General features: G+C 34.1%; 1 protein-coding gene across 1 annotated transcript in view; it reads right to left on the bottom strand.

Moving 5' to 3' along the window:
- The window catches only part of LOC149248084 (uncharacterized), a 133,538-nt gene that overhangs the window by 7,890 nt on the left and 99,317 nt on the right, over window positions 1-26,331 (bottom strand). Inside the window, 1 exon segment of the mRNA XM_089455999.1 lies at window positions 20,713-20,829. Within this exon segment, the coding sequence (XP_089312125.1) occupies window positions 20,713-20,829 (117 nt within the window).

Here is a 26,331-nt window from a genome sequence, read left to right as displayed (position 1 = left end):
TATACTCTTGACATGGTATGAAGAGTTGCCATACCTCATACTTACAAGAATAATGCAATGGAAGAGATATCATTCCCAACCTATGTCATAGATATTCAAATGGATCTCTAGGAAGAGGTTTGCTAAATATATTTGCAATTTGTTCTTTGGTAGCAATATAGTCCAGCTTGACAATTTTATCACCTATCTGTTCTCTAAGGAAATGACATTTGATAGGAATATTCTTTGTCTTAGAATGCATAACAGGATTCATGGAAATATTAATTGCACTTGTATTATCACACATAATTGAAATAGGGTGATCGTATTATACCCTGATGTCTTTTAGAGTTTGTCTCATCCAAAGGACTTGATTACAACATATTGTTGTGGAAATAACTTTGCTTCAGTTGTAGATAAAGAGATGAAGGTTTGTTTCTTACTCAACCATGATACTAAACAAATTCCCAAGAAGAATGCTGCTCCACTTGTTCTTTTCTTATCATCAACACTGCCTACCCAATTTACATTTGTATATACTATTAGAGTTAAATCTTTGCTTATTTATTACCATAGGCAAATATCTAGTGTTCCTTGCAAACATTTAAAAAAACCTATTGACTTCCTGTATATGAATTTGCTTTAGGTTAGACTAAAATATTCCTTCCATACCCACTACTTGCATGTCGTCTTATCTTTAATTTGTGATATAAAGTAGGCTTGCAATCATAGATTAGTACATAGATTGATTTAACTCTGGAGATTCATCATCCTTGTTTAGTTTACAACCCATTACCATGGGTGTACTAACATGTTTACATTCCTCCATGCCAAATTTCCTCAATATTTATTTGAGATATTTAGTTTGATAAATAAAAATACCTTTCTTTGTTTGATTAACGTGTAAACCAAGGAATGATGATAGTTCCCCAAGAATGGACTTTTAAATTTCCTTTTTCATATAAGCTACAAATTATTGGCCTATTTGATCAACATCACTTCCAAAAATGATATCATCCACATATACAACAATAATCAATAAATTCTCATTATCAATTTTAATGTAAAAATTACTATCTTTGGTGCCCCTTTTGAATCCATCGTGTTGTATATATCCAACAAGTCTTGAATACTAGGCCCTAGGATATTCATTTAACCCATAGAGAGATTTATTTAGTCTGCACACTTGGTATGTATCTTCTGACAACTAAATCCCTCTAGATATTCAATGTACACCTCTTGTCCTCTAATTCACCATTCTGGAATGCTATCTTAACATCCATTTAATATACTTTGAATTTTAAGCTTGAAAATGTTAAAAACATTATGATTCCTTCAATTCTAGCTACAGGGGAATTTTTTCTTCAAAATCAATACCTTCCACTTGTGCATACCCTTTGAAGACTAGTTTAGCTTTATTCCTCACTACTTGTCCATCCTCATTTAATTTTTTTTTGAAAACCCAATTGGTGCCAATTACATTTTTTCCTTTTGGTCTAGGCACAAGTTCCCATGTTTCATTTTTCTCTATATAGTCTAGTTCTTCTTCCATAGAATTGCCCCAATTCTTATCTTCGCTGGCTTATGAAAAACATTTGGGTTCTATTTTGGACAATAGTTCTGGATTTGCATGTTTGCGTATATTGATCAATATTCTTTTGGTCTAAACTCTAGATTCCTTATTGCCAAGGATTTGATTTCCAGGGCGAAATTTTTGTACATACCTTGATGGGTTTTTGTGTTGCTGAGGTGCCATCTCCTCTTATCCTTCATCTCACACTTCTTGTTCTTCCCCTTCTATATCTATGTTTCCTGTCTCATATAATTCTTCATTACTTTTTTTCTTTCCCATTTGTGGAAATGCTTCATCTACCATTACATCAATTTTTTCCACTATCTTATGTAGTCTTTTGTTGTAGCACTTGTAGTCTTTTCTCTTGGATGAGTAACCTAGGAAGATTCCTTCATCAACTTTGGAGTCAAACTTTCCCAATTTTTCTTCATTTATTTTGATATAGAACTTGCTTCCAAAAAAATTTAGATGCCTTACTGAGGCAGGTCCACCTTTGCACAACTTCATAAGGATTCGTATCATTATTTACTTTGAGTTGAGCTCTATTTAATGTGTAAAATTCTATTTGAACTGCTTGTCCCCAAAAGCATTTGGAGCCTTTACTTCATCTAGAATATATCTTTCCATTTATTGTGTTGTTCTATTATTTCTTTCAACAACCCATTCTGCTAAGGGGTCCTTGATACTAAAAAATGTCTTCTAATTCCATGCTTTTCACAAAATTCATCTAAGACAAACTTTATCCTCCTGTATGATATATCAAGCACTTAATATTTAGATCCATTTCATTTTCAACTTGAGCTTTGAATATTTTGAACTTGATGAAAGCTTTTGACTTTTCTTTGAGCAAAATTACCCATGTTTCCCTTGTACAATTATCAACAAAAAGCATAAAATATATTTCGATTCTTAAGGTTTGGGTTCTTGTAGGGACACATACATCTATATGAACTAGCTCCAGTGGCCTAGTTGATGAATATTATTTTGTCTTGAAATGGACCCTTTTATGCTCCCCATACTGACATGGATTGCAAATGGAATCACTAGGCTTTGATATTTTAAGCATTCCTCTTACTGCTTCTATTTTGATAACTTTTACCAAACAGTCAAAACTGATATGCCCCAATATTATCTGCCATAACCATCTTTTATTGAATTTTCCCATGCAACATTTTTCTCTGGCTCCATCAAGAACATACACATTTCTACGAGTTATAATTGCTTTTGCTATTACTTCCCCAGATTTAAATTTCCTTATTTCATATCCCTTAGAATGAAATGTGAGGTCATATCCTTGGTCACACATTTGACTAACTCTCAATAGATTATGTTTTATACCATCAACATATAGGAAATTTTGACAATCCATTTGCCTTTCCATTATTAAGGCTAACAATCCATTTGCCCATTATTCTAGCAAGTGCACTATTGCCAAAGGTGACACTTCCTCCGTTGTCTTCCTTTAAAGAGATAAATCTACTCTTCCCCCCTGTCATATGCTTTGAACACCCATTGTCAATATACCACTATCCTTCTCGATTATGAGCATATAACACAAGTCCACATTCTTATGATCTTTCTTGCTTCTTTTTATAGCTCTTAATGTTTTCTCCTTGTTTTATTTTCTTGGGAAAATGTTCCTTGGGAGGATTTATCAACATGCTTCTACAATCACATGCCTAGTGTCCAAAAATTATTGCTTTTGTAGCATTCAATTGATTCAACATTGGTGCAAAAGAGATGTATTCTCCAACATCATTTTCATAGGATCTTTTTGACATGTTGTTTACATAGATATCCATAAGAGTTTGATAATATCCTCTTCTTATACTTCCAACAAAGTCATTTATTTTGTAATTCATTTTATTATGACCAAAATTGTCACAATAAAAACATAACCATAATAAAAGTTTTGATACCTAGATGTGTAAGGCCTTCCTAGAGGAATGGTTCTACTAAATCATTTGTGTTTGTCTTGTTGATTCTTTAATCTACTTTTGGCATCATTTATGTATCTGATGTGTTCATATCTTTGCTAGTTCTTGTTTTTGTTAGTGCCTCTACTTGTATTGTTGGACTGTCCTTTAAGCACATTGGCACATCTATTAGGTTCTTCATTTTCTGAGGACTTTGTGCTTGATTCTCTTTTGAAGATCTCATGGTTCTCATTGTACCCTAGGCCTAATTTGATAAAGGGATATATTTGGTAGCTGAGAAAGTTGTTCAATGTTTCAATCCCTTTTAGGTTCTAATTCAATTAATGTGTTCTTTTCTCTAGATCCTTTATCAAGTATACAAATTATGCTTCTAGATTCTCACAATCTCTCCCATTTTGTCAACTGGTTTCTAAGGATTTATTCTTTTCTTTTTGCCTCTTTGAGTTGGGCCTTTAAAAAGATGATTGCTTCTTCATTTGAATTAGGGTATTTCTTTTCATATTTCTGAGATAGTTCCTTTCTCAAGGATGTGTTCTCATAATCTAATTGTTCAAAACTTCTTTGCTTTGTCCTTTAACTAATTGATCAAAGTTTCATCAATTCTTTTCTCTTCTACTAATTGAACCTTTAGAAGATTGATTAATTCTTCACGAGAACAAAAAATTTCCTTTTCTATATTTTGTAATTGTTCCTTCAACCTTCTCTTCTTTCTTCTAAGCCTCTTTAACCCATCTAGAACACTAATAAGTTCCATTTTAAGATATGCCTCACCTTCAACAACTTCTTCCTCAAGATTTTAATTATCTTTATTATTATATTAATCTTTATGGACATGAGTAGAAATTATTCTTACACTTCATCAGATGTATGTTCATTGATTTATTTTGATGAGCCACTGTCTTATTTGGAATAAAATCTTGATTCTTTTCTTCTTGAGAGGATTTCCCTTCTTATATTTGTTAGATCTGCTCCTATCATTATATTCTCTCTCTCTCTTTTTTTTTTTTTTTTTTTTTTTTTTTTTTTAACATTAGGATAAGGATATTTAGAATAAAAATGACCAATTCTACTACAACCAAAACATTTAAGGGTAAGTTACATTTATAATTTCTAGATCCCATTTTCAACTTCCTCATCAATTGAGCTTCCTTCAGATATGATTCATAGCTGGAGAAATATTGGGGTTTATCTTCATTTTTTTTTCTTTGAGGCTCTAAAGGAAGCCTCCTTTGATCCCGACTTCTCCTTTTAGATCCTCCTTTCATACATTGCGAGGATTCCATGTAGTTCATCCATATTTGAAGTTTCTAGGTTTGTCATCTCCTCAATAGCTAAAATACTAGCATTGAATCTCATGGGAAGAAATCTCATCACTTTCTGAACAATTAATGCTTCATCAAACTTTTCATCAAGTCCTTTAATAGTGTTTATAACTTCATCTACTCGAAGAAATAATCCAACAATATATTCATCTTCCTTCATCCTTACAATTTCAATTTGCATTCTTGTGTTTGAAGTTTTTCTTTTTTTACTTTTTGATATCCTTCATATCTACTTTAAATCTTATCCCATATCTACTTGGTATATTTACAATGCATCAATTTAAAAATATTAGATCCAACAATACCACATAGAATTGAATTCATTGCTTTTGCATTATTTTTAAAGGCTCTTTTCCCATCTGGATCTATTGGAGGAGTTGTTGGAACTCTGTATTTGTCTAGGAAAAATAGAAAAATATCAACACCAAGAGACATCAAGTAGGATACCATTCTTATTTTACAAAAATAATAATTGGTTCCATCAAAGAGTGGTGCTCTATTTGAAAAGGACCCATCATTACTACAAAAAAAACCAACTTACAAGAAACACTAATCCCATTAGATTTGTAAGAACTAACTTGCAGGAGACACCAATCCACTCATATTTCTGATCCAGTTTATTTTGCAGTAGCTATTAGGTCTTTCTTTCCTTAATAGCACACTTGTTCACTCACTAAACTTCTTATATCCCATTTTTCATCACATTTTCAAACTATACCTTTAGAGGAACTCTTGTTAAACTTTATAGATTAGACTCCTTGAAATGATCTTCTTCTCTCTCTTTACTTTTGAAACTATCTGTTCATTCTTGGTTAACTAGTAGACCTCTGAGATATTGCACACCATTACTCTTTTCTCTCTTGACATGCACATTTCTCATACACAACACACACAATTCATGCTCCCTTCACACACACTTTATACATTCATTCTTTTCTTTAACAACGAAATTCATATATATAATGGTGTCACCTTTAATTTTCTTTTGTTTCTCTACCTCATTATTTTTGCACCAAGCACTTTATTTAACCTATATAGTTCTCTTTTCAAATTTATCTCCCTTCCATCTAACCTCTTTTAAATGTAGGTGCTTAAGCCATTTTGATTTACCTCTTCATGAAAATACTCTGTGACCATTCCTTTGGGTGGAAATGTGAGATATGGAACATTTACCCTCCATATCAGATACCAAAGACCTAGTATTCTCCTCTATCAAGCATTAGTCCTTAATTCCCAAGAGCTGAACCATGAGGGAATACGACCATGGTCTTAAATATTCGCTCCAATGAATATAGAGTCTGGGTCGTTCATTAAAGTCACCCCTTGAACACACTAAAAAATTAGATACGCAAATTATATTCATATCCCTTTAGCTCCAGGTACTAAACCTTAAGAAACTGGGGCCACATGCTATGACCTCAATCTAAACACACTGCTTTGCATTCTCCAATTCCAAATGTCCCAATACCAGTATGATATAGGAACCTGATAGAAAGATCTGTAACTAGTGGAATTTTCCAAACTTACCTATCATTAATAGTATTTTACTTGTCATACTAGAACATACAATACTAGATTGTTCTACCCTATTGTTCATTTCAGTCGCTCGGTATAGGGCCAAAAGGGATGAGCCCTTGGATCTTTGCGAAGAATGCCTACAACCATTCCCTTTCAACGCTTCTTAAAAAAAAAAAACAAATACATGAGAAAAAATTGATGAGCCTAGTCTTGGCATGAATCCCGAGACCTCTAGGTCAGCGACATCAGTCCACTAATGACCAATCATTGCCTGCCACATGGTTCTTTTGCCATGTCATATCTCTTCCACATCACATTGGATAGCATTATGGTGTTTATATTATATGCCCAGTTCCTAGTACCCTAGTTCCTTGGTATGGGGGGGGCCACCATTTCATCAACAACATGTTGTCCATGTGGTTCCACATCATATGCCACATCACCTCAGTACCACTTGTCATGATACGATTTTGCCATGTGTCATCCATAAACTATCTAGTTGGTCATCCAAAAAGGCCAAAATTGAGTATCATGTGTCATCTCCTAAGGATTCCACATCAACAATCCTACTAGTTTTCATCCATATCACTGCTACCTATTTACTTATTGGGATCCAATTGTACACCAGTTAGCTAGGACACAAATCTGAAATCTGGTTCATTTGGTTTTGTTTAACTAAACAAGTTACTAGACATCCATATACTCGGATATAAAAGTGGACATGGTTGAGTATGGTGCCTAGTACCCCGGTATGATTAACACCACTAAACCTATCAGGTACCCTATAATCACGATTTAATCATGGATTCATGAATATGATTAATAAAGTTGTTTTGGTGGAAAATCTATTTGATTTTAGTTTTAAAGTTTTCTTCCTTATACCGACATTGTGCCCCTAGAATGAATAAGGGTCACTAATCTCTCTTCACGTGTAGAGCATGTTGGTACTTCTTCATGTCATGTATCCCACAAAGGACTCCCCCTTACCTAGACATAAATAAAAACACAATGTCAAACATTTTCTTCTGTGGATCAATGACCTATTTGACCAACTAAGAAGAGTCACTATATTATCAAAGAATGAATTGAGGTTTGGAAATAATCAAGTTAGGATCAATGACGAGGACATCCACTAGATAATCTTTAGGACAAGATGTTGTCACTATGAGTTCTGGTGGCATAATTTGTGCATAGTAATGCACTATAGACTTTTAGGTGTCATATGAACGGCATTTTCAACAAGTATTTAGATAAGTTTATCTTGGTATTCATGCTGAAAATATTTTTGTCATTGATGTCAAAGATAGGGGGTGACTACATATGTCCAAGATAAAGATTGCAAGATAGACATTGTTGGAAAATTGCTTTTGGACTTTTCATGCCCAATTTGGATACCCTATTGTTGAATTCCTTTTTAATCTAAATACCTAGTTCAAATGGGAGTGTACAATATATTGTTGAAAATATTATTACGATTCCTTTCCAATGGTATATGCCTCCCATTAGAACTAGGTATTCACAAGAATATTCTAGAAAATATTGGGAAGATAAAGGGCCAAGGTGTGATTATAAAAATAAGAAGGAGAAACCATCAAGGGGTTCTTGGTTCTTATTTTCTCCTTATCTTTTCTCTCATACTCTATTACTCAAAAATTCTATTTGCCAAGGGAAATGGTGATATAACCTAAAGAGTTTTAGACCATGTGATGGGTTAAGAGTTGTGAGTGACAACCTATGTGACAAATACTGAATTTTACTTGTGTATGAAGGAGAGTGACCTTCACTCCTTATGTTGAACATGGTCTAAAAATTGTGTGCTAAATCCCTAAGTTTAATTTTCCCTCAAGGAATCAATATCTGGAAGAAGGGTGACCAACTATGAGAAAATTGTAGCACAACTAAGCCTAAGGTGGAGTGGAACATGGCTCACCCTAGTTTAGTTTAAATATTTATTGGTTACAATAGATATATGTTTATTCCTGTGTTATTGATGTTTCTTGCATGAATGATTTAGTGATAAGTAAGAATTATTGTTTCTACTATATTATTTTATTTATGACCATTATCTTGGTTATGATAGTAAATTTTGGAGCAGTGGGTTTGAATTCACTTGGTTGTGGAATTTAAATGAATTAGGATGCATGGTAAATGCATGATAATTTTGGGTAATTGCACGCATTCCTTATTAATTGTGTGCCTTCTATATTAACTGGATGTTAATTTTTCTTTAATTTCCTCTGCTAGCTATAAGCGATTTGATGGAGTTTAATGGTGGAAGCCCAAAAATGTGATTTATGGGGTAAACATATCATCTTGGAATTTTCGCTATAAATTTTCTTCTCGAAAGTTCTAGAGGCTGAAACTTGGATGACAGTGAAGGAAAATCCCACTAATCATCTTGTTCAAATTTCAGATCTTGATTCACTATATTTTTAGATTTATGCTCTAAGAAACCAGAACTTCGCGAATGCTCCTAAAATAAGGTCAATTTGGAATTTTTGCTATAACTTTTCTTTTGGGTGGTTTTAGAGGTTGAAACTTGGATCATACTTGGGGTAAATCCAAAGGAAAATTTGGTAGATATTTGAAATCTTAGTTCACTATGTTTTCAGAGATATTCCCTAAGGAATTTTGTTCTCCTGAATGCTCCCAAAACTAGACCTCAAAACAAGTCAACTTGGAATTCGTGCCATAAATTTATTTTTGGGCCCTCTGTAACTTCCGAGATATATTTTGTGGAATACTAGGTTTGAGAGAAATAAATAGTGCACACGAACTATTTGATGAAATTCCCCAACAAAATCTGGTTTTGTGGATGATGATTAGACAAAGTGTGTAAATTGTTTGATAAAATTCTTTAGAGAAAATGTGATGCCCCAAAACCCTAACTAAGGATTAGGGGGTTGGGTGTATCAAAGTGGTATTGGAGTTGATTGCTAAACTCATGAAGAAGAAAAAATTTGATACCCTGTATCTTTAATCAAGCATGAAGCCACCAAGTATGTTACTGTATGTAATCAAACATAGATGGCCATGCTCTTCCTACTTAAGGAAATATTAGATGTATCTATATGTGAGGAACTTATGACTCTTTAAATTTAGAGGATCAACTTGCAACTAGAGTAACTTGCAACACAAAATAATGTTTATAAATGATTTCTTGGGATATTGAGATATGTAGAAACCTATCCTAGTCTTGGGAGGATGCACTTGCATTAAAAAGAAGTTCAAATCCTTGAATCCCTAGACATCCTTGAGAGGTCATTCTTATAAGCCTAAATCTACTCTAATATTACTATTTTTAAAATTTATTTTAGGTCTTACCAACCTTTCTGTGATGTTTGATGAAGTCCAAAGGGCCTTGAATAAGTGCCTTACCTAGTAAATATCACCTAGGAAAAAGTTAGAAAAAGTTTGGAAGCACTTTCATTAAGTTTTAAGGCAATTTGGGCATTTTGCATGAATATTTTTTCTATTTGATACAACTTGTATCGCATGAAAAAGATATTTATGTGATACAACTTGGATTTAAATTGTTCTATAACATAAATATTAGTATCGAGATATGTTATCACACTCAAAATGTCAAAATTTTTCGAGTGCAACATATAATGTGGGAGCTTATGACACAATAAATATTTGTGAAATGGAGGATGGGTCTTGTTGCATGAAAAAAATGATGTGAATGCAATATGTTTGGTGTAAAAATGGGTTGGATGAGATAAATTGAATTAACAAACATTTTGAGATGCAAAAAAGGGCAGGGATAAAGAGAGAGAGAAGGGTGCAACACAAAGAAAATTATAACAGTTGTGAAATGGAGAAGAAAAAAATGTATGGCATTATAATATTTTTTCCTAGATGTTATACATCACATATAATAATTCTTTGATGTGAAATGATGTAGAATTGGAAGACATAAGGATTAAGAAAATGTAAATGACAAACATCTTGTTGCACTCAATTTTTTTTCAACTATGACACGACGCATTATTAAAATCTTTGGGGGCACCAAGGGAAAATATTTTATGTAATGAAATGACATAAAGTACTCCATATACCATATAGAGCCCAAACGTAAGGACAATTCCTCAAAAATAATTAAGATTAGGGTGGTCCATACATAACATGACATGGAACTATACAAATGCCACATAGGAAAATTTACAAATTATCTGTATTGATGATGATGTGGTAGGAGAGAGAAAACACCTAACATAAAATTTAACAAACCATAACTTGGTGCTCAAGACCTAGAATTTAATAAGATTATAGTCAATCAAGAGCCGTTGATGAGAAAAACACCATTGGTTTCTAAGATATGTCATTAGATTTGTGGATAAGAATGAAAATTCCAAAATACTCCACCTCCTTAATAATACTTAGGGGGTTGGGCATGTTACATGCAATCAAACATAAAATGTGTAATAATGGGCATGAAATACTTCAATTTCATACATAAAAATACCCTTCAAGTAAGGAAACATATTAAAATGATTCTTTTATGGAAGTATCAACTTCTAATCACTTGCGTCTTTGAGGGGGGAACCTCACAATGAGCTAAGCCCCAACACAACAATATTCTCATACATATTGTTAAAATGTGAAACTACGGTCAAATTCCACTTTGGACAATTCATTTGATGGAGATAATTATCGCTTTAAATTCCTCTTTTCGGGAGGACCAAAATCGTCCTTAATATCACTCAAATCGGATAAGGGAAAGTGTACTTATGAAGAAAATCCCACATGTGCATATTTGATAAGGTTAGACCTAAAGCAAATTGGAAACCCTTGTAAGGCTATAATACAAGTGACCTCTACTAAAAATCGTCATGATACACGCTTCTATGTTGGTTTTTGGCTCGCACAGGTCTAAGGCTCATCCGCAGAGGAACACGTTTGCGCAAAGATGAAATTGCAGGCTCTGAAGCTCACATTTCTTATTTAGGGTTTTGGGCCTCAATCACATGCACAGAACAAAGATATCTCGACTGAAGTCACTCGCTATTAGGCTTATCCATGCCACAGAAGCATCCCAATCACACGCACAACTCGTCCTCCGTGCGACCGACATCTAGGGTTTCAGAATCTCAGTTGCAGACTGCAGTCACTCACTTGTAGGCTCCAAAGAGAGACTTGCAACTTCCCAGTGCACACATGACTCCTCTGTGTGATCGAGACCTAAATGATGGAATTTGAGTTTTCCTAATATTTCACTTAGTGACCACAGTGTTCAACAATTAACCATAGACAATGTTAGTTCATTGTAGACTTTAGAATCAAGATTTGTAGTATAAGCATTGTTGGGTTCATTTCATGGTTATTGTGTAGTTATTTTTGCTAGATAGTTGAATGGATAAAGATATGGATCATTGTACTCTCTTTTGCTGAATCATTTGATGACAATCTAATAAGAAGAAGGATTTGAAAGTGTTTTCCTTATAGTGTGTTTTTCCCTGGTCTCTACTTTAAGAAAGATTCCAGAAAGTAGAGAATATCAAATCTTGGGTGCAGACGAGGGGAAATTCAAACTGCTTACCTATTGTTATTCAGATGGAGACTCAACTTTTTAAGCTAGCCAAACCCTTCAAGTTCAATACTTTTTTTGGAAGGATGAGGAGGATTTGCAAGAGTTGGTCCAAAAAGAGTGAGTAAACTATGATGTTAAATCTATGGAATCATGACATGATTTTAGTTTGAAACTACTTAGAGAAGGTAAAAGGAGTTGTGGCATCTTGGGGTTCAAAAAAATAAAAGAGAGTATAGATAAGGATTTCAAATCAGTCGAGAAGGAAACTAGGGCTTATTTTAGGAGTTCAAAGTAGTAATTATCTTTAACTCATATGTTTTCTGTTAATGATGTCAATTATTTTTCTATAATGGTAGTGTAAGGGAAGCAATAAAGTTGCATAAAACGTTGCATACTTATAGACTTACTACATGAATGGAACTAAATGTGAATAAATCCCAATTCTATTCTAATTTTTTGGAGCAAGATGCTAAAAATAGGTTGACAAGGATGTTTCGTTTTGAAATTTTAAATTTTCAAGAAGGTTTTACATATTTAGGCTTTACTTAAATCCAAATGGATATGAGAGGAGAGATTAAGATGGTTGTAAAAATAATTTGAAGCTATACTAAATAATTAGTGTAATATATGTATATTTATATAAGGAATATTGACCTTATTAAATTATGTTTTGGAGGCCATTTATGTGATTTGGCATTCCTTGGCCTATATTCCTAAAGGAGTTCTAGAAAAAAATATAAAGCTCTATTTTAAATTTCTTTGGTTCATGAAGAAAGAGAATGAGGGAATTCCATTGGTTAAATGGCATATTCTAGTAATACCAAAGGAAGGGGGTGGCTACGATGTGAAATATATCCATGTTTTTTGTAGTTATCCAACATCAAAACATTTGCGAGTACTTACAAAAGAAGATTCATGGATCAAAATTATTGAGCATAAATACATAATGCTTGAGACTTTCATAGATTGTATTAGGATATTGAGAAACAGTATAAAGACATATGAATTCAATGGTAAGATTTAGTTTAGTCCCTTTTAGTGATCAAGAAGCATCTAGCTTGGAAAGTTTGAAATGGAGAATAATTTAGGTTTAAAGATGACTCCTTTTTGGGTTGTGGGAAAAGGATAACATTATTAGAGGAAATGATTGAATTATATTTAGATATAGGTGTTTATATTCTCAATCAAGTGGAGGAACCTTTCTCAATAAACATTTGGAAACAAGAATGGAAGAATGCTTATTCATTTGGTTTTGAAGTAGAATAGGTAGTTCTGTGGACTGACTCTAACAAAGTATGAAAATAGGCCATATTAGGTTGAGAAATGAAGAACATTCTCCTGCATGGGAAAATAAGAATATTACATGTCAATACATAACTCATCTTGTGTATAAAACTATGTTTGATTAAAATCCTCAAGAGCCTAATTGGTGGTGGAGGAAGATTTGGAAGTTAAAATCTCCTAATACGATTCAAACCTTTTCATGATTGGGATTAATAAAAGGAGTCTTGACATGGTATGTCACACAAAGAAGAAATAATTAGGGTCCAAGGATTTGTAGGTCATATATAATGGAGTAAGAAAATATAATGCGCATGATTAATAATGTCATTATGCTTAACAAATATGGAAGGAGTCAAGGTTGACCATAGGTATCTCAAGTGTATGAAATGAGGAGAAAGTGGAGGAAAGTTTGAGGCAAAGGTATCAAAAGTGAGTAGAAACAATTTATAGCTTTGCCATGCTTTATCATTTATAGAATTTGGTTGGTCAAGAACTATGAAATTGTTAGGTCCCTATAATACTAGTGATGCCCCCATTAATATTGTAGTTGTATCCCTTATTAATATTGTTGTGTCCATATTTCCCCCATATTGTTATTACTGTGCCCCATAGAATCCCTCTATTGTTATTTTTGTGCCCCTATATTATTATTTTTAGGCCGGATTGGTTATATTGTGACCCCTTAGACTCCTATATATAGAAAGGAGGTTTTGTCATTTGAATCATCCAAGAATTGTTCATTTATGTAAAGGAGGTTTGCCCCTCGAAGAGGCTGAATTCTAAGGCGTTGATCTATCTTTTCTATCTTTTTGTGAGCTGGTTTCATAACATTTGGTATCAGAGCTTTGGATTCTAGGGTTTCGCTGCTCCAAATAGGTCATTGTGGCATTTTCGCTATAATTTTTTTTTTTCTGCGATGTTTCAGAAGCGAAAAAAAACCCATTTGAGACGAAATCAGACTGAAGCTTGGGTCCAAATTTCAGAGCTTTTCGCGCTATATTTGCGGAGATATGATCTGAGGAAGTTGGTCTTTTTGCAGACTCCTAAATTACATTCCAAACAGGTGACCTGGGAAAAATCGTCATAACTTTCTCTCTGAGCATCAGATTGAAATTTTGTAAGAAGGTACAGAAAGAGGATGGATAGTAGTTTCTTGCATATATTTTTCAGAGCCAAAGGTCGAAACAGTGACACGTGGCACTTCATACAAGTTCGCTCTGCTGGAAAGGTCTATAATCAGGTCATCTTGGGAGATTGTGCATAACTCTTCCTTGGAGAATCCAATTTGGATCAGACTGGTGGCATTGGAAAGAGGACACAGAGGGCTACTACAGATCACGATTTCAAAATTGGATGATCCGAAATTATAGAGATATATCAGATTCAATATCAAGCTCCTACAAAGTGAAAAAAGGTGTGTAGTTTTTTTTAAAATTTTGCATAAGCTTGGTTTGAAAAATTAGTTTGAAGGAATTCAAAGGGCATAGTAAAACATTATTATCGGTAATTGATGCCCCGAGGAAAGAAAATGCAAACACCTAGTAAGCAACCTGAAAGCTCTAGCATGACTCATGAAGAAGATGAAGAAATGCAACATGATATATCAAAATTACGAGACCAAGTGCAACAAGTGTCACTTGCACAAAAAGTAACAGAATCTAAGATGGATGGTTTAAAGAAAGATGTAGAAGTTAAGATGGATGGTTTAAAGAAAGGTGTAGAAGCTAGGATGGATTGTTTAAAGAAAGGCGTAGAAGCTAAGATGGATGGAATGGAAGCTAAGATGAATGGCATGGATGCTAAAATAGATGGCATGGATGATAAGATGGAAGAATTGAAGATAAATATGAATAAGTTGCTACAAGAAATGGTCACTAATGGTGAAAGGTTAGTAAAGGAAACTCATGATGAAAACAAAAGAAATGTTAATCATGATTCCATAGACTCTAATGTTGGATCGAAGACCCACCATATTCCAAAAATCGATATGAGGAAGTTTGATGGCAAGGATCCCGCAACATGGATATTACAGATGGAGCAATTTTTCAATCTCAATAATGTGCAAAACACACAAAAGGTACATATTGCAATTTTATATTTGGAACCAAATCAGTTTGTATGGTATCAATGGCTTTGCTCCCGTAAACAAATTATCACTTGGGCAATTTTTATGGAAGAATTGATAGTACATTATGAGGATACAAAAAGCAACACTTTTTTTAGCCAATTGATAAGTCTCAAACAAAAGAGTTCAATAATGGAGCACATTGAGGAGTTCCAAAAATTGAACATAAGGGTAAAAAATATTCCAGAGGAGCATAGGATTGATGTGTTCATAGGGACTTTAAAGGATAATATCCAACATGATGTTCGCCTTTGGGAACTTGATTCATTAGAGAAGGCATTCAGGTTAGCAAGGAAAATGGAAAGCAAAATTATGGCAACCAGGAAGCATACCACTCACAACTATAAAGATGGAAGTGTTGTTGCCCCTAGCCTTCCACAACCTATAAGGTTGACACCACAACAATTGGAAGAAAAAAGAGCAAAAGGGCTTTGTTACAGTTGTGATAGCAAATACACTAAAGGTCATAAGTGTGCCGAGAAGAAATTATTCTACATAGATTGTGAAGAGGAAGAAGAAAAGGAGCAAGAAAGGTCAAAAGAAGAGGATATACTCCAGGAACAAAGCCTAGATAAATAAGAAATGAATTTGACCATATCTTGTAATGCATTATCTGGAATTACCACTCCTCAAACCATCAAGATAGAAGGACAAATCAAGAAGAAAAAGGTAATAGTGTTGATTGATTCAGGAAGTACCCACAATTTTATTCATTGTAAGATAGCAAAAGAATTGAATTGCTTCCTATATCCAGCACCAGAGTGTCAAGTGATGGTTGCAAATGGAGGAATGATAAATTGCTCTGGAAAGTGCCATAATATCAAGCTATCCATGGGAGAATATGTATTGAAAAGCCCAATGCTTTCCATTCCAATGGGAGGTGCTGATGTTGTAGTAGGAGTCCAATGGACACAATCCTTGGGTACAATAGCTTTTAACTTTCAAGAACTTTTCATGAAATTTTATGCAGAAGGAAAGGAAGTTGAATTAAGGGGTATTGCAGGGAATCCGGGAAAGATAATAAGCTCTAATGGTATGACAAAGCTTCTAAAAAAGGAACAACGAGGTGTAATTGCACAATTATGTTCACTAGATGTTTCCACATCGAATTCATCTATTGCTCCAGATCTCCAAAAAGTCTTCGACAATCATTCCAAGGTATTTGAGACTCCTAAAGGTCTCCCACCTATTCGTGATCATGATCATGCTATTCATTTGATTCCAGGAAGTGTTCCTCCAAACATCAGGGCATACAGATATCCCTATGCCCAAAAGAGTGAAATTGAACGTATGGTTGCAGAAATGCTTGAGGATGGTATAATTCAACCTAGCCAAAGTTCTTTCTCTAATCCAGTAGTATTGGTGCACAAGAAGGATGGATCATGGCGCACGTGTTCGGATTATAGGGAGCTCAACAAGCTCACTATTAAAGATAAGTTTCCCATTCTTGTCATTGATGAATTATTGGATGAATTGCATGGATCAATTTACTTCACTAAGTTAGATCTCTGTTCAGGATATCATCAAATCAGAATGAAGACTCAAGACATTCCGAAAATAGCATTTCCAACTCATGAGAGTCACTATGAGTTTTTGGTCATGCCTTTTGGCCTTACCAATGCACCTTCTACATTTCAAGGTTTGATGAATTCCATTTTCAAACCCTTCCTTAGAAAATTTGTGTTAGTATTTTTTGATGAGATACTAATCTACAGCAAGTCTTGGAAGGATCATGTTGAACACGTTGATAGGGTGCTACAACTGTTGGAGGAGAAACAATTATATGCAAAAAGATCCAAATGTTTCTTTGGAGTATAAGAGGTGGAATATCTGGGTCATATTGTATCTCATGAAGGAGTTAAGGTAGACCCTAGCAAAATTAAAGCCATTAAGGAATGGGAAATCCCCACATCCATAAAGCATTTGCGAGGATTTCTCGGGTTGACAGGGTATTATCGCAAGTTTGTTAAGAATTATGGGTAAATAGCAGCACCTCTAACAACATTGTTGAAGAAAGATGCATTTTCATGGACTCTAGAAGCAATAAAGGCCTTCGAAGATCTTAAAGAGGCAATGTGCCAAGCACCGGTCTTAGCTACACCAGACTTCACAAAAACCTTTATTGTGGAATGTGATGCTTCTGGAAATGGAATTGGCTCTGTTTTAATGCAAGATGAAAGACCCATTGCTTTTGAAAGTCGTCCAATCAAGGGAAAGTATTTACACAAAGCTATTTATGAGAAGGAAATGTTGGCAATACTACATGCACTTAAGAAATGGCGACCTTACCTAATGGGAAGACACTTCAAGGTAAAAACGGATCATGATAGCCTTAAATAATTTTTAGAACAAAGATTATCCTCTGAAGAACAACAAAAATGGGTCACAAAGATGTTGGGTTATGACTTTGAAATCATATACAAAAAAGGGAAGCAAAATGTTGTGGCAGATGCACTCTCAAGAAAGGATGAGGATGTGGAAGCGTTGTTGTGCGCCATTTCTATTATCCAACCAGATTGGATAAACGAAGCAAGGGAGGAAAGGAAGAATGATGAAGAAGTATGGGAACTTATTCGAAAGTTACAACAAGATTCTAGTACATCTGATACATTTAGTTGGAAAAATGATTCGTTATGGTACAAATATCGTTTATACCTCTGTAAGAATTCCCAACTCAAACAAAAGATTCTTCTGGAATTGCACGCTTCTCCCTTAGGAGGGCACTCAAGATTTTTAAAAACTTACCACAGGGTTAAGAAGGAATTTTTTTGGGATGGCCTTAAATCGGATATTCAAAAGTTTGTGGCGGAATGTTTGGTATGCCAACAAAATAAAGCTAAAACAATTAAGACACCAGGTCTATTACAACCTTTATCCATTCCAAGCCAACGTTGGGAGGAGGTTTCAATGGATTTTATCACAGGTTTACCCAAGTCTGAGGGAAAGAGTGTCATCATGGTGGTAGTTGACAGACTTACCAAGTATGCACACTTTTGTGCATTATCACATCCATTTAAAGCCAGTACAATTTCTACGAAATTTATGGAAACAATTCAAAAGCTACATGGAAACCCAAAAATTATTGTAAGTGACAGAGATCCCATTTTTACAGGAAATTTTTGGACAAAATTATTTTCTTGTCTTGGTACTCAGTTAGCTCATAGTTCATTTTATCATCCTCAATCTGATGGGCAAACAGAGATAGTAAACAAATGTTTGGAAGGATATCTTCGTTGCTTTGTATCTGATAAACATACACAATGGGTCAAATGGTTGCCTCTGGCTGAATGGTGGTATAACACTTCCTTCCATACTGCAACAAAAATGATCCCATTTGTGGCACTTTATGGATATCAACCACCATCCATCACATCATATTTAAGAGAAAATTCTAAGGTTCAAACAGTGGAACATCACATCGAGCATCAATAACAAGTTCTCCAACTCTTAAAGGATAACCTCGTGTTGGCACAGAATAGAATGAAACAACAGGCAGATCAACATCGCAGTGAAAGAAGTTTTGATGTAGGTGATTGGGTATTCCTATGGCTACAACCATATAAACAAATGTCCCTCAAGCAAGCTAAGAAGGATAAAAAATTGTCACCAAAGTATTATGGTCTGTACAAGGTGTTGCAAAAGATTGGTACTATGGCATACAAATTTGAGCTTCCTCCAGCTTCTCAAGTGCACCCAATTTTCCATGTTTCATGTTTAAAGAAGGTTATAGGCGACAAGCTCCCAGTTCAAACAATATTGCCAGAACTTGACGAGGAAGGAAAAATTATATTGGAACCGGAAGCAGTCATAGAAACAAGAACTCGACAACTACGAAATCGATCCATTTCAGAATATCTCATCAAGTGGAAGAACTTATCCGCTGAAGATTCCACATGGGAGGATGATAATTTTATACAGAAGCATCCAGAACTACTCAAGCATTGAGGACAACACTTTTTTGAAGGAGAGGGGCATGTTAGGTCCCTATAATACTAGTGATGCCCCCATTAATATTGTAGTTGTATCCCTTATTAATATTGTTGTGCCCCTATTGTCCCCATATTGTTATTATTGTGCCCCATAGAATCCCTCTATTGTTATTTTTGTGCCCTTATATTATTATTCTTAGGTCGGCTTGGTTATATTGTGACCCCTTAGACACCTATATATAGAAAGGAGGTTTTGTCATTTGAATCATCCAAGAATTGTTCATTTATGTAATGTAAAGGAGGTTGCCCCCTCGAAGAGGCTGAATTCTAAGGCGTTGATTTATCTTTTCTATCTTTTTGTGAGATGGTTTCATAACAGAAATTGTTAAGGACAGATTCATTCATAGTTTTTAAGTTTTTCATATCTATGGTTTCAAATGTTATAGTGTCAATAATGAAAAATGTTCCTCATCATTCAGGAGAGCTAATAGTAGACAAGACTCAACCTTGGGGAGTTTTTGATGAAGCTAGGTAGGGTCCTCCAAATTTTAGCAATGTCGGAGGAACTGTGTTTCTCTTTAATACCATTATGTCAAATCTAAAGAAAGTCTTGAAAAATGTTTCGATAATTGTGCAGAGCTTATGATATTAAAATATTGCTTAATGTGCACTAGAAATCAATGTCACTCATATTTAGATTTGTGATGAATCCTCCCTTGTCATTAATTGGACAGGGAAGTGCCCAATTACATAACATCCTACTTAGGAATAATGGAGATCAATTACAAGTGATAGAAACATCCTTTGAAAAAATCTATTTTACTCATTTTTAGGGAATTGATCAATGAAGCGAACACACTATTAGAAGAGGGTCAATAGATAATGAATGGGTTGATGTCAGTGGAGGAAATAAGAGATGGAGTCTTTGTTTAATTTATGATTATCGTCTAATATGATTATCATGCATGTTGTTCCTCTATTTATTTAAAGAGAATATCTTTTAATGTGTATCAAATTTTTAGTTGAAAGAAACTATGATGATAGTGATGGAAATTCTTTTTCTTTTCTCAGGTGTAAAAGCATGATGTAAAAAACTATTAATAATAAGTGATAGTGTATAAAAGCTTTCATACTAAAAGAAAATATTCGACAAAAAAAACATAGTGTTTAATAAGCTCATTTTTTCATTTCAAGAAATTGTAGCAACTAATAAATATAATTTCTATGCTCATTAAAAAATAATTAAATTAAAAAAATAATCAATTGTTATCTTGAATGAATATTTTTCTTATTCTAATCATTTTTAATTAACAATTTTTCTTTACAAATTTAATTAATCATATATAAATTTTCTTTTATCATAGTATTTATAATAAAATCATAAATAATTGTGATAATTTAGTATTTACTAATGCTAACATTACAACTAACAACAAAGTTAAGGGAATGTTCAATATTTAGGCATTAAAAAAAATGCTATCTCAATAAAATAATAGTTGAGAGAAAGAGAACCTGGTCACATGAGCGAAAAACCAATCTTTTGTATAGTCACTAACACCAATGGTATAAACCAAATCATTGTCGGGGTATATTTCTGCATATCTCTCCCATAGTCCATATTGTCGAAATCTGCCAAACACAGTACAAGAAATTTCAAGTTAATCATATACACATTTCCCTGTTTTATATATTATAATATTTTGATTATGGGATACCTCCAACATTTTCTTATATCTCTTAAACCATATAAATATTATATCTTTGTTGAAATAAATTTTATGAGATTCATTTATTAGTTTAACAATTATTTATTTAACCTGTGGCCCTCTTGTGAAAAGCAGCTTTATATCAACATTTCCACCCTAAGAAAATCAATTAAAACGACTAAGAGAATGAATTAAATAAATATATTAGATGACACGGTAATATTTACCTAGATACTATACCTCATGTAACGAAGTGTATATAAACATTGAATTAATACCTCTAATTACAAGAAGAACAATGAAGAACCTTCAATAAAATTATGACATTGATGGTTGTGAAATCACAATTAAGCTCATAGACTGCAACCCTTTTAACAAATAAACATCCACATTCTATGTGAAAATGGTTTAGGGACATTGGTTATTTAATTTAATGTGAAATTGAGCTTATTATAATGATAAAATATCACCAATGTAAGCACATTTGTAGTTGTTAAGATTAGAATGATTTAACATATAATTTTTTAATTTATATTTTGGTTTTATTTTTGATCTGAAAACTTATAATATTAATATGATAAAATATTTTTTTATCTATAATGAATTGTTTTTTGTTAAGTATAGTAATCTGAGATATCATTTTTGGAATTTGAATAGTTAAGGTATTTGTAAGGACAAAAGCCAACGTAATTTGAATAGTTAAGGTATTTGTAAGGACAAAAGTCAACGGAATTTGAATAGTTAAGTTATTTGTAAGGACAAAAGCCAACGGGTAAATATAGAAATATGAATTTTGTGAATGTAAAAAGTTTCTTTTTAGTGTCTTTTGATTTGGTTGTGGATTTTAGAGACTTATGCACATGCTATATGAATGTGAATGTGAATGTAATGGAAGTTTGAGAGTTAGGTCAATTTATTTAATAAATAACCTGGTTAATTTTGTTAAGTTTTTATTGATTTATAATAGCATGGTTAATTTTGTTTAGTGTTTATTGATCTATTTAATAACTAGTGTAGTTACTTATGTTAAGTGTTTATTATTGTGGTGTATTTATGTTTGTTTTCATTAAATTGTGGGTTTATAACAATTATGGATAAATTTTAATGTGTGATATTGTAGTGGGTTGTGGCCTCACTATATTAAGTGGTATCATAGAAAGTAGAACTCTAAGGGATTGGGGAAATTCTAGCAAAAAAAAAAGATATGGTAGGATTTTTATTGTGAGAAGAGGGGAAATTTCGTGAGACAATGGTTACCTTGAAAGACGAGAATTATAGATGGATCCAAGAAGGGTGTGGTGTTGGTAGAGTTATCTAAACAAGTGACTAAATCACATATTTAATGATAAGATTAGGTAAGCACTATGGGAGGAGTCATGTCTCCAATATCAAAGAGTGTTGGGTATAATTTCTAGAGAATGAGTCATTAAGGAAGAAAGAATGACTAGAAGAAATTAAATTACAAAAATGTTGTAGAATATGATGAATAGGATGGAAGCTATAGGATTGGCTCAATGGAGAAGATAACTAAAAGACACATATGGAAAAGATGATAATGAAGTGGAAAATGTGAGAGTGGAGAGCACCAAATGGATTTGGAGATGCTATAATTTTTTGGAAATGTAAATTTATCAAGGTTGATGGAGTGGATAGAAGGGATGTAGAAATACTTTCATGCCACTGGTTTGGAGACCCCTAGAAAGTTAAGAGTATGTGTGGAAGATTGAAAACTATGAAAGTTCATGGTTGGGGTGGTTGACGATGGATAAATGATGGAGAGACAAAAGCTAGATCTAGTGTTTGGAGAAAGTGGTTAAAAAATTAAGAGGAAAGTTTCTAAATTTTGATTACACATTGAAAAAGACTTGAGAAATTGAGGAAAACAATATGTGTAAATTAATATTTTGAATAGATTTGTAGCATGGCCATGAGAACTAGTTTCATATGAAATAGTGAGTAAAAATCATAGTTGGATGGATTGAATATCTTCATTGAAAAGAAAAAAATTGGAGAAGATGTATTCATTATAAGAGGATTATCATTTGGCCTTAACAAATAAGAAGGTGAAGATGAAGATATAACACAAGAGAAAGCTACAAGAGAAGAACGAAAAATAAATTCTCTTGAATGTTAATTCAAAGGGCATTGATTGTGAAAGAGGATTTCATGTTGTTGAGGAAATTTATGAATAAAGTATGTGAAGTGCATTTTGTGCAAAAGAGAGTGCAAAGGAAGTATTAGCAATAGAATTATATATAAATTTTGAGAATTAGGAAACTAAGAAAAATTCTACAATTTCACCTCTCATGAGATGTTTCTTGAACCTAATTATTAAGAGAGCTATACCTTAAGAATGATCTAAGATATCTAATTATAGTAGTTAAAAACAACACATACTTCAATTTAGTTCAAACCAAATCATAAACAACTCAAGATAAAAGATCTAAAACAAATGTGGTTCAATGTTAACCAGTTATAGCCATTTGGGTGCACTTTTTCATGTGCATAATAGATCTAGAATAACTTTATTAAAACATATTTTACAATAGAAAAAATATCCTCTTATCCTCAATATATATGTTAAATATCTTAATAATTTCAACATTATGTTATGTCAAATCAACATGAACAAGAAGTTTGAAATTTACCTAATTGTGCAAACAACACAAGTTGAAATTCACATATGCAAGCACAAAATATTTAGATAGTTATAATATTCATAAATATATAAAAGATAAAATACAAGTACAAGTGCATACCTATTACCATAACTTTATCACAAAGTTGGTACAAGTCAATCCCTTCAAACCCAAGTTAAGGAAACCATATTAAAACCCTAGATAACAAATCCTCTTAGTTGGGAATCACTCTCAACCAAATTTAGTTACTCCACCATAAATCATCAACATGTAAAAATTAATAATGGGGACTAATCAACACATACAAATAATTTGAATCACACAAGTTCTCCATACTAATATTATTGTCTTCCTAATTAGGATTTATAAGCCCTAGTCAAACTGCATCACATGAACACATGGAAAGACAACTTCATCCAACTTTGTGCGAAGGGTATGGAAAATATTGGGAAACTCTAGCACGTCTTTGTCCCTTCCCTGCCGCAGTGTGGTCCACTTTATGTATTGATCCTCATAGCTTCCGACAGGGTAGTACTGCTCCTTGATGGCATCCTGGAACGAATTCCAAGTGGGTACGACTGAAAATAGTGAGCCTGTACTTTCATCCTTCTGCTTGCAGTAGGTTTCCCACTAGTCCTTGACGTGGGGGGATTCTTTAAGAAGAGCAAAAATAGTCTTTTCCCGACTGGAAAAATCATGAACAGAAAAATAACCCTCTAGCAGATTTAACCATTTATCGACGACATCTGCGTCTATTTGACCCTCAAATATGGGGATTTCAAAATTAACTTGTACCTTAAACGGTGTGGTGTTTCTAGAGTAGTTGTTGGAAGCTAATGCGTCGCCCCTAGGTAGCCGCTGAAGGATCTGGGCAAAGCTGTCCATCATCGTGTTCCTTTGTCGCTCGAGGGCTTCTTCGAGCAAGATTTTGATAGGATCTCCTCCCCCCTCATCTTTCATTTCATCCGCCATGGGAGGCCGTCGGGATTTGCGAGGCTGGTCTTGCAAAGGTTCGACCAGTTAAAGCCCTAACTCCTTATATCCCAACCTCGTTGGGGACATGCCAAGAAACAAAGAGAAAACGAAAACCGCTCTGATACCATTGATATGGATTTAAACAGGAACACAAAAAATTACAGAGATAACCATAAACACATAGATGTAGTGGAAATAATACTTCATTTCATTAATGTAAAATACTGAAATATGCTTACAGACATAAATAGAAATAAACTAGCTAGGGCGATGGTAGCTTATCTCTGAGAAGAGTTGTGGCAGCTACATCAGTGAAAATTTTAAGAACCACCCTAAATTTATATGTATAATAAATGGGCGAATCTCCATGATACATAAGAAAAATGGGAGGTGATTTTATCAATAATATAATATGTATATATAATTTTTTTGGCAAATCTCTCGCCGGATTATATTATCTTGTAAAGTCATGGCGAATCTATCACTGAATTATAAAATCTTGTAAGATCGTGGCAAATCTTTCACTGAATAATAAAAAGGGAAGTCTTGGCGAATGTTTTGTTAAAGTATGAAACCATATATGATAATAGGAAAACATATTCATTAAATTGTAATATACTAACATACATGTTTGGAAAAAAGAAACATAATTTTCTGATCTAGGTGGATATTGGTGGCCACCTGCCAAGTCCACCTGGACCCCCACCATTGTTTCTCTCAGCATTTTCAGTTTCCTTAATTGTAGCACAACTTACTATTTTTAGCATTTTTTCGGGTCCTGGACTTCTGGAGCCGTTTTGAGGCCCTAAACGACGTTTTTTTGGGAAATCTAGGGGCAACATGGGTCCATGGACCATGGACCCATGTTTCCCTTCCCAAAGTGGTAGTGCTCGGATAGATCTTTCTAACGAGCTATTGTACGCATCAAACGGAGATCGTATGCCAAAGTTACGACCCCGGGAAGTTGATGTACCAATTTACCCAAACGGGGCCCATAGTTTGGCGTTTCATCTCCTAGGGTTAGGTTTTGGAATGTTAAGGGTTTTCCATTGTTTCTCAACAATAAATAGGCCTTCGAGCCTCATTGTAACACAGTTCAGAGGCATGTAGCCACCACATCTCTTCTTAGAGATAAGCTACCATCGCCCTAGCTGGTTTATTTCCATTTATGGTTGTAAGCATATTTCAGTATTTTCCATTAATGAAATGAAGTATTATTTCCGCTGCATCTTTGTGTATATGGTTATCTTTGTAATTTTTTGCATTCCTGTTTGAATCCGGATCAGTGGTATCAGAGCGGTCTACTTTTTCTCTGTTTTTCTTTGCATGTCCCCAACAAGGTCGAGATATAAGGAGTTAGGGCTTGAACTGGTTGAACCTTTGCAAGACCAGCCTCGCAAATCCTGACGGCCTCCCATGGCGGATGAGAAGAAAGACGAGGGGGTAGGAGATCCCATCAAAATCTTGCTCGAAGAAGCCCTCGAGCGACAACGGAACGCGATGATGGACAACTTTGCCCAGATCCTTCAGCGGCTACCAAGAAGCGACGCATCGGCTTCCAGCAGCTACTCTGGAAATGCCACGCCCTTTAAGGTACAAGTTAATTTTGAAATCCACATATTCGAGGGTCAGATAGACGCAAATGCCGTAGATAAATGGTTAAATCTGCTACAGGGTTATTTTTCTGTTCATGAATTTTCGAGTCGGGAAAAGATTGTTTTCGCTCTTCTCAAAGCAGCCCCCCACGTCAAGGACTGGTGGGAAACCTACTGCAATAAGAAGGATGAAAGTACTGGCTCACTATTTTCAGC

This window comes from Pinus tabuliformis, chromosome 7 (assembly GCF_031772625.1).
Source record: "Pinus tabuliformis cultivar Carrire ecotype Pingquan chromosome 7, CPIR1, whole genome shotgun sequence".
Taxonomy (NCBI): domain Eukaryota; kingdom Viridiplantae; phylum Streptophyta; class Pinopsida; order Pinales; family Pinaceae; genus Pinus; species Pinus tabuliformis.
Note: the sequence above shows the minus strand (reverse complement) of the source record. Positions and strands in the feature narration are given on the sequence as shown.